Source organism: Malus domestica, chromosome 12 (genome assembly GCF_042453785.1).
Source record: "Malus domestica chromosome 12, GDT2T_hap1".
Lineage (NCBI taxonomy): Eukaryota > Viridiplantae > Streptophyta > Magnoliopsida > Rosales > Rosaceae > Malus > Malus domestica.
This window is the reverse complement of record NC_091672.1, coordinates 11,197,073-11,206,458: the sequence shown is the minus strand read 5'-3', so window position 1 is coordinate 11,206,458 and position 9,386 is coordinate 11,197,073. Positions and strand designations below refer to the sequence as shown.

Here is a 9,386-nt window from a genome sequence, read left to right as displayed (position 1 = left end):
TATTATGAACATGAGGAACTAAATTCCTTTTAGTTAGAGGTGAATTCGAAGCCATGGACATATGTTTAATATGAATTGTTTACTTTCAGTTAAGGTTTCGTAAAACATGAATGTGATTTACTTATCTGCGTATTGAGAACTTATTCTTGTGTGTTGATTGAGGATGCATACTTAGTTTGCATGCAGGGATTTAATGCTAGATTATAAGGGAATTTCACCTAATCGTTATAACCTTATAATTAAAAGTAGTGGAGATTGCTAGTTACAATCATGTTAAGTAAATTCTTGGCAAGAGTATAATGCAGTTCATAGTTACGATTGCCTTGACAATGCTTATGATTTTCATAGAACTTAATGATCTTTGATATGTATATCTATTATGCTGTTTATATAGGGACTTGAGAAGAATACTTTGTTGTGGTGCGCTGTCCATTCAATTCAATGAATTTAGAGAAATCTGAAAGTTAATTAGTGCATTCACAATTAATTTGGGGCATTGTTATTCATGGTTTAAAGAAACAATACTGGAAATCGATTTATGTTGAATATGTTTCATGGGTGGAGAAGGATTCTCTGGCTAAGTTTTTACCATTCAAATCACCCAATTTCATATCTAGTTTACTTTGGTTTGCAATCTGTTTAGTTTAGTTAAATTTCGTCCAAATTAATCCCCCTTTAATTAAGTGTGTTAGATTAGTTAGAAAAGTGTTTAAATCTGTCCAATTGAGTGTTTTGAGTCTTACTAGTCTTAAATTCGTCCAAATAACTCCTTAGAGTTTGTTTTGAGTCTATTTGCTAGTATTGTATTGTTTTGAGTAGTTTGAGTCATTTTTAAGTCATAAGAGTCTAGTTTTGTGTTCCTGAGTCTAGTTTAGTGTTTTTGAGTCTTATTTGTGTTGATTAGCATCCTTAGTTAATCCCCGGTCTAGAACGATCCCTACTTATCCTTACTACAACTATCTTAATAGGGTTTAATTTGTATGCTAGTTAAATTTCACATCAAGATCAAGTAAGTATACTTTTGGATACTCCTTCTGAGTTTGACAAAACTTCCAGATGAGAACTACAAGCATTGCATATGAATAGTTAGGCATACTAATTCCTCGGACAAGTTTCTGGAAGGTTGACTTCGGCAGTGACGTCGTGTGGAGGTCGGCAAGGTTATATGGGGTCAGCTTGCATGACTTCAATCTTCTGATGCTTTGCTGATGTGACATAGACAAAATATGTCTTGGCGTTGATTTTGTTGATGTATCATGTCTTAGTCGAGTGGATACATGTGGCATAGTTTACACGGATCGTTGTTGGGACTCAACGATAGATGAACAACAAGTGCTTCGAAAGATTCAAAGATTTTGCAACTAAGGTCATATCATAGACCTCCAATATATTGCAATATCCCTAATGGTAAAGACATAACCATTTAGGGATGTGCCTTGTGCAGGTTTGATAAGTAACAAGCATTAACATAACAAACAAGGCAATCATCATTTTGAGGATCAAGGGGTTCGAATCCTTTAAGGATACGTTAGGATTAGCCCAAATCTGTAGTACCTTTCAGGGTAGCGGAAAAACGTCTTCAATACCAATTCACTAGTTGCATGTAGGCATGATGCTGCATATTTACCAATATATCAACAACGAAGGAGATGTTCTATCTAACTCAATGAGCTAAGTACAACAAAGCGCAAAGTTGAACTCAGATATGAAACTTCGAATCCCATAACCTCTTCAAAGGTCTTATTATGCCAAAAATGTATAGAGGATCATAGGTATACTCAAAGGTAACACCTTCGGGGTGTAGTACTACAGTCTAGTGATATTCCATTATACTAGTAAGTGAGAGGTCTTAAGTTCAATTATCGTCAAAGATCACTCTCCCACCTCCTAGTGTAGATAATATCATTTGTTTTGTTGGTTTTTTTTTTTTTGAACACACGATATTATTTACACTAAAGGGGTGGGGGTAGACTAAACCTCACAATGGGCTCGAAATAATGTGGTTCAAATTCACCTTTGGTGAGAATGGAACCTAAGATCTCGCACTTACAAGTGAAGAGGAATACCACTAGACCGTAGTATTAGTGGCAGATAATATCATTTGTTAAAAAAGAAAAAAAAGAATTGAGACATTGTGTTCCAACGTCAAAGAAAGACAAAAGGGACGTTTATATTTATATTTGACTGTCTTCAAGTATTGTGTTCTATCGTTTATGTTTTATACATTCTATTATTTAAATTTGGTTGTAAATTCAAACGTTCTTGTTCGAATGAAACAATAGCACGTCTACAAAATAAGGTCAAATCGGATAAATGATTCATGTTGTCATAAGATATTCGAAAGATAATCTATGTGTTAAAAAAACTCGGATTTAAATCTATATGGTGTACTCCGTTACCAAATTTAGTCAAAAAAATGATTTTTTTTGTTATCTATCGGTTAATACATGGTAAAATTATACTTTGACGTGCACCTTTTTCTTCCTGCATCTCCCCTATGCAAGAGAAAAAGAGAGACTATTTTCAGCTGAGCTACCACCGCAACCATGACGGCCACCGTGTCTCCGTGGGCCAAACCCGGCACCTGGGCCCTCGCCGCCGAGGAGCAGGAAGCCGAACCCGGCGCCTGGGCCTTCTCTTCTCTCTGTATATCTATGAAACAAAAACCCCATCTTTCTTTTTAGACTATAATTAATCAACAGTTACACACAAACCCATCTCAGCCCAAAAATTCAAATTATTGATAAGAATTAAGAACAAAATAAAAGAACTCTGCACCAAATAAATTGAACCCAAAACGCAAAATTACATATAATTTGAAAACGAGAAGAAAAAAAATTAAGAAAGGAGGAAGCTTTTGCCTCTGATTTGGCGCTCCATGTTGCGGCACTCATGGCGGAGGCGCCGCTGCCGTTCTCTGAGTTGCTCCGAAGGGTTAGGTTTCGGCTTCAACAAGCTCTTGACTTTGTTCATTTTTTTTTTCCCGTTCCTTTTTCTCGCTGATTTGAATTCTCTCTCTCTTTGGTTTCTCTAAGATCGAATCCGATTATTCGATGGTATGGTGTGTATCTCTGTTTCGTTTTCCCCTCCACTGAGACTTTTCTTTTCCGCGTTCACTTTCTTCTTCTAAGCGGTAGCCAGCAACGACCAACCGACGGCGAGGGCCTAGGCGCCCGGTTTGGCCCATGGAGACACGGTGGCACCATGGTTGCGGTGGTAGCTCTGTGGAAAACTGAAAATGGTCTCTCCATTTTCTCTTGCGCGCGAACTGAGTTTGGGGTTGCGTAGGGAGATGCAGGCAGAAGAAGGTGTACACATCAGATTACAATTTTACCCATAAATACGGAAAATTTACTTTTGGATTAAATTTACTCACAGAGTACACCACATGAGTTTAAATTCGAGTTTTTTTAAGAAATGAGTTATCTTCCGAATACATTATGACCACATGAACCATTTATACGGCTTGACCACAAAATAATAAATTCCACTAAATGAATGTTTACGTTTACAATCTTTTGAGTAAATTATTTACAGGAATTGATCTTTTAATTTGATTTCCAAAGGTGTTTGAAAATAACAAAGTGTGAGTTTAATCCAAGAATTATAGAGGTTTGATTTGGGTGGTGAAGGAGTTGGCACTTTGGTTATGTCTTTTGTGGCTCGTCTCGAGAGTGTTGAACAATGCAGAAAATTTACGAGTCTTCTAGGTTTGTATTGTATCTAAAAAGTCGCTCCTTCATTTGTATTGTAGTTAAAGGGTCACTCATTTGCTATGGAGCCTCATATTTATAGGCCTATCTGTGATCCCTTGCATTAAGTTAATGAGACTTTGTACAAGTGGGTCGAACTGACCCGTTATAAAGCACGCAATGACGTGCACGACTAGAAATATGACATATCGACAGTTGAACAATGACACTGCGATGAACCATCGAATAGTTCAATAAAAGGGAAGATGAAAAGGAAACGGGTTTGGGACATTTACAAATCCATTGCTTGAGTTTGATGTTGAGATGGGAGATGAGGAGATATCTAGAGATGGGAGTGATGTAGAAATAGGTGCAAAGATTTTGAGATGGAAGTATGAATAAGCTATTTCAACCCTAGTTTTGAGGGAGATAACTACTCAACTTTTATGAGTAATTTTAAATTGGTCTCAATCTTTTAAAACATTCTAAATAACTACTTAACGTTTTAAAACTAGACATTCATTAGGTCACTAGTGTTAAGTGATGATTTGCAGGAGTGTTAGGTCATTAATTAATGGTAGTGACATAGTGACATCATCACTTAATGCTAGTTACCTAACAATTGATTATTTCCAAAACATTATGTAGTTATTTGAAATATATTAAAAAGTTTAGACCAATTTTAAATCACCTTAAAAGTTTAAGTAGTTATGTATTAATATTTTATTTAAATCAAGGTGAATTTGTTTCTTAGTTATTTCTATCTAATTGTGTGCAATTTCTGAGACCCACAAGTTCAACACTTAAAACTTCGTGAATCTATTTTTGAGATTTAACAAAAATACTTATATGTATTTAATATAATCACCATTTCAACGGTCAAATAGTAATTATTTATATTCATGAATTATATTGGACTGTCAGACAGTGATTGTAGTAAGGAAGAGTCCTAGCGAGCCTCAATCAAAAGCGAGTCCAAACTCTCCCATTATGGATTCCTAAACCAAAAAATTTACAACAGCTGAAACTTGACCTTTATTTCACCGAAATTTACATCAAAATGGGCATCAAATTGCAAATTTCATTGAAGAACCGAACACGCTGAAAACGCAATCGGCATGTCCTGAGGCTCGAGCTCAACTCATATGAGAAGCAACATAAGAGCCAACTGGAGCTCGTAAAACAAACTGAACACCTCAATGCAAATAACATAAGAACACATCAAGAGTTATCACAAAGAGTAGGACCCACCAAATGAAAAGTATAATGTTGCTAGGCAATAGTCGAATAAAGAGTCATTACAATACAATAGAGTCCTCGGCTATATAAAAGATCAAAAATAGCAGACACCACCACAAACTACAACGGGAGGGAAAAAGCTTGTGCGGCACCAAGTCTCAATACAATGACCTAACTCTGTTTTAATCCTAGAAGAACAAAGAATTCTGCTTGCATCTCCGTTGTAAAATCCCCGCCTAAACGTGGATTAATGGTTTTGTGAATGAAAGCTCAGGGGTTGGTGACAGAATGGAGCCTGCAAAGAGACCAGTAAAAGCATACGTACATTCAGTAGCAAAAACAAGATAAGCACAGCAGACATACACGCACAGGTAGTATTCCACTAAATGCTTTATAGCCCAAATTAAGGGCCTGATTAATCACTTTTTTGTGCTGCAGATATGAAGAATGTATATGGGAGAAATGTGGGATGACACAGGGTGATGGTAGAGAGGGAAAGAAATAAAGAATGAATAAATGGAAACAAAATCTTAGATGTGAAAACGACTTTTAAATTGTTTTTTTTAGCATGCGTTTCCTTTTCCATTTCTTCTACACGTCTCCCACCATCCTTCATTTCTCTATATCTATAGATTAATATTCAACGATACAACAGCCAAAAGTGTACACCAAGTTCAAAGGCATGAGGTTGAGCCTTTGTACACCAACGTTTCTGTCACACATTTTCCTGAGGTGAACTGTCAAAATTCCTACCGATTCTTGAAACTTCAAAACACTTCAGTTTTGTGCACTAATTAACAAATACATTTTAAAGAGAAGTGACCCCACCTAGAGGGATATTAGTTCTAGCATCAAGTAAACTGAAAGACGCGGAAAAAAATTGAAGTAATATAAGAACCATGGAAAAGAGGAGCTATTTGAAAACATGCAAGTTTAAAGTGGCAACACAACTTCAAAAACTTAACATTAAAGCTATCTGTAATTTCTTCCAAACAAACCATTTTCTGTATTAAGTTTTGGTTACCTGGATAACAGCTTGCCTAAACTGATCATACGAATGTGCATACATCATTGAAGCACTTGGCCACTGCATGTACGTAGCATCTCTAGATGTCTGATTGAATCCCACAGCACAAAAAGGGCTCATAGCTGGGGTTGAAGGAGGCCCATAACTAATTGAAGCTTGATGCCTAGGCATCTGAGAGAAAACAGCATCGTACTGCAAAAACTGCGGTTGAACCTTTTGCATATTGAAAGGTGCCAAGTTAAATCCTTGATTGGTAGGAAGACTCCTGACATACCTGTATCAGTAGTGTAATTAAACATTTTCAGTTAATAATTTATTTATTTGATTTCCAACACAAAATTGTATATATTACTGTGCTCAGAATGCAAATCTAGTATGTTTATATGTCTTAATATTAAAACAAAGAGTTCCATGATCACAAGATATGAAAACATATGTAAAAGTAGGATAGCTGGTGGTGACCAGATCAAAGTTTTCAAGCGTTTCAAGAAATAGAGGTAATAGAAAGCACACATGGTATAGCAGTGCAAAGATTGTAGTGTCCTTATTAGGTTGAGAGATCTTCAAAGTTCTCTCAAATTCTTTGATATAATAGATAGACACCTACCTTTCATAACTTCGATCATAATCTGGGTCAGTACGATCTTTTTCCCTATCTCTAAAAATGGCAACTCGATATGAAGAACCAAGATCCTTTACGTTTAAATTCTTTTCTGAATCAACCACAGAGTTCCTAAAACTTTCATTCTCATCCCTGCTCAAAAATGCATTTTTCACATCCGTAAGAGACTGAAAAGGCGTATCATCAGAATCAGAACTGCTAGTGCTGCTAAAGATGCGAGCCCGTGCCCGATCGTACTCCTCCTTCCTCTCTTCCACACTTCTCACAGGACTTCGTTTGATCCCAGCTCCATTAGCTCCATTCATATTATTTTTATCAGACCTGGGCTTGATGACAATTTTAATCTGCTCATGTCTATTGTTTTCTGACTGCTTAGCCGGTATTTCGGATAACTGAATTGCTGGGTATTTGCTTTCTGCTGTTTTCCTCACCAAAATCCTATTCCCTTGACCATCTGAGCCCCAATCCTGAACCATAGTCTGCAAGCCATAGTGTTGAGAAACACGATGTGCAGCAAGTCGAAGGTAGGATGTAGGGAAATGTTGGAACTCGAACAGCTGCTGATCAGGACTTTTCAGAAACCTCTGGATATCAAGTTCCATTCGCAAAACTGAAAAGAAGAGACATCCGGCTAATTAGAAAAGTAAAATATCAAACTATTCAAAGAAACCGTCGCCAAAAACTAGGACACAAATGCATAAAAGAGCACGCGTAGGGGGACAATCGACGACAAGGTTAATCGTATAGATTAAATGTTGCTTACTCTGGGATTTGATTTAACCATATCAAGGTTTGACAAGATAAGAAACAATTAAGAGATAATTGGCCAATTTCATATTCATTCATAAACATGTTTTGGGAGGATAAATGAATCGATAACAGATCCGTCCAAAATTACACACAAAAAGAATTCAGCATGAATAGAAAACATTCAACATCATATCATGCGGTACCAATAAGAAACCCAGATCTAAGATAACAATAAACCCAGATTCAAATCCAACAAATTCAACCAAAACCACTTACAATTAAACAAAAAAGATAAGCCCTTAGACCCATAAACTTCGAAATCGGAAATCCAAAATTATTAAAATTTAACACACAAATAAAGCAAAAGAAAGACCCATACACGCAAAATCAAATCCAACACTAAACTAGGGTTTAGAACAAGAGATAATAAAAAATTAGATAAAATCAAACAAAAAAAAACTTACTGGTGAGTCGGTGACGAGGATTCTGGAGAGCCTCGACCAAGAAAGGGTCAACGATTGACCCTTCTTTGAGGTTAAGGCCATCGCTGGAAGCTGAAGAAGATGAGGATTCCATGGATAGGATAAGAGCTGGTTTCTCTCTCCCTTGTCTCTCTAGAAAAGAAGAGAATAGAAGAGAAAAGAAGGTTGTAATGATTAATTGGATTCCTCTTGCTTCTTCTCTCTTGCCCTGTGTTGGGCGGGTCAAAGAGGAAGAAGAGGGACTGCGGGTGTTATTGGTCTGAAAGCATTTACAAAGGAAAACGAGGAGACAGGAGATGAGAAACCCTTTCGGTTTCTACCTTCTTCTAATCCCACCCCAACCCACAAACTAAACAGGGAAGATAAGGGAAGATGCTGCTTTTGGATTTTTTTTTTTCCAAAAATAATAATAATAATATGGGTAAATTATATAGAAACTCTCAGGTTTAAGGTCTATTACAATCTCATACGACATCTTTAAAACATTTCATTTTCATACCTCAAGTATTATTTTATTTCAAAATAATACCTCCGCCACATTTTTCATTCATTGATCCGTTAAACACTGATGTGGCTGCCAAATGTGTACCACGTGGCAAAAAAAAAATTTTTAATTTTTTTTCAAAAAAAACTTGAATCTTCTAGTTTAAAAAAATAAAATAAAAAAACCTTAGAAAACACAAACGCACCTCCCCCTACTCCTCATCTCTTCTCCCCCATCTTCATCTTATTCCCCCAACCCCTTACTTGTAACCCTTAAAAAAAAAAAAAACAACCCATATCCCGTCTACGTCGCCATCGCGGGGTTTGTGAGGTGAAAATGGGAGGAATGGGTGTGGATTTAAGGAGTGGGGTTCATGTGGGGAGGGGGTGTGGGGTTTGCCGCGGGGGGTAGGGAAATAAGGTTGCTGGGTTTGGGTGAGCGGGGGGAAGGGGTTGCGGGTTCAGCTCTGGTTTTTGTTTTTGTTTTTTTTCCTTCCTTTTTTTCCTTCTTCTTTTTCTTCTTTTTCTTCTTCTTTGAGGGATGGGGAAATAAGGTTGCTGGGTTTCGGCACGCGAGGGGTGGGGGTGGGTGTGAAGGCGCTTGAGGGGGGGAGGGAGGGTGTGGTGAAGGGAACCCGCTCTGGTTTTTGTTTTTTTTGTTTTCCTTCCTTTTCTTCCTTTTTCTTTTTTTTTCTTCTTCTTCGGGGGATGGGGAAATAAGGTTGCTGGGTTTGGGCGTGCGAGGGAGAGGATGGGTGTGAAGATGCTGTGGGGGGAGAGGGAGGGTGTGGTGAAGGTGCTGGGGGGCAAGGGAGGGAGGATGAGGTAAAGGCGCCGGGGGGGGTTGTGGGTTGGGCTCTTCTTCTTCTTCTTTGGGGGAGAGAGAAGGGAGGTGCGGGGGTTGCAGGTTTCAGCTTTTGTGGAGGGGATGGAGGGGTGGACAAGACGGACGGACAGGAAGGAAGAGATGGGTAAGGGGGTGGGATGTGGGGTTGCATGGGAGGATTTTTGGGTTTCTGTTTTTCTGTTTTTTTTATTTTTATTTTTAAATAGGGTTAATATTATAATATTTTTAGTGTATAAAAACAGAC

The 9,386-nt window shown here is 37.7% G+C and overlaps 1 protein-coding gene across 1 annotated transcript; it reads right to left on the bottom strand.

The window, feature by feature from the left end:
• Window positions 1-4,947: 4,947 nt before the first annotated feature.
• LOC103423167 (uncharacterized) lies at window positions 4,948-8,207 on the bottom strand. Its single transcript, XM_008361240.4, has 4 exons — window positions 7,795-8,207; window positions 6,566-7,190; window positions 5,956-6,232; window positions 4,948-5,226 (listed from the first exon to the last, which is right to left on the bottom strand). Exons 1-4 carry the CDS (start codon window positions 7,904-7,906, stop codon window positions 5,179-5,181), a joined length of 1,062 nt encoding a protein of 353 aa, XP_008359462.1. The 5' UTR covers window positions 7,907-8,207; the 3' UTR covers window positions 4,948-5,178.
• Between the last annotated feature and the right edge of the window lie 1,179 nt (window positions 8,208-9,386).

Coding starts and splice junctions, on each gene's coding strand:
- LOC103423167 (XM_008361240.4), bottom strand. CDS start 7,906: ATGGAATCCTCATCTTCTTCAGCTTCCAGCGATGGCCTTAACCTCAAA. Junction 7,191..7,794: donor TCCTCGTCACCGACTCACCA/GTAAGTTTTTTT, acceptor TCTTCTTTTCAG/TTTTGCGAATGGAACTTGAT. Junction 6,233..6,565: donor TATGATCGAAGTTATGAAAG/GTAGGTGTCTAT, acceptor CTACTGATACAG/GTATGTCAGGAGTCTTCCTA.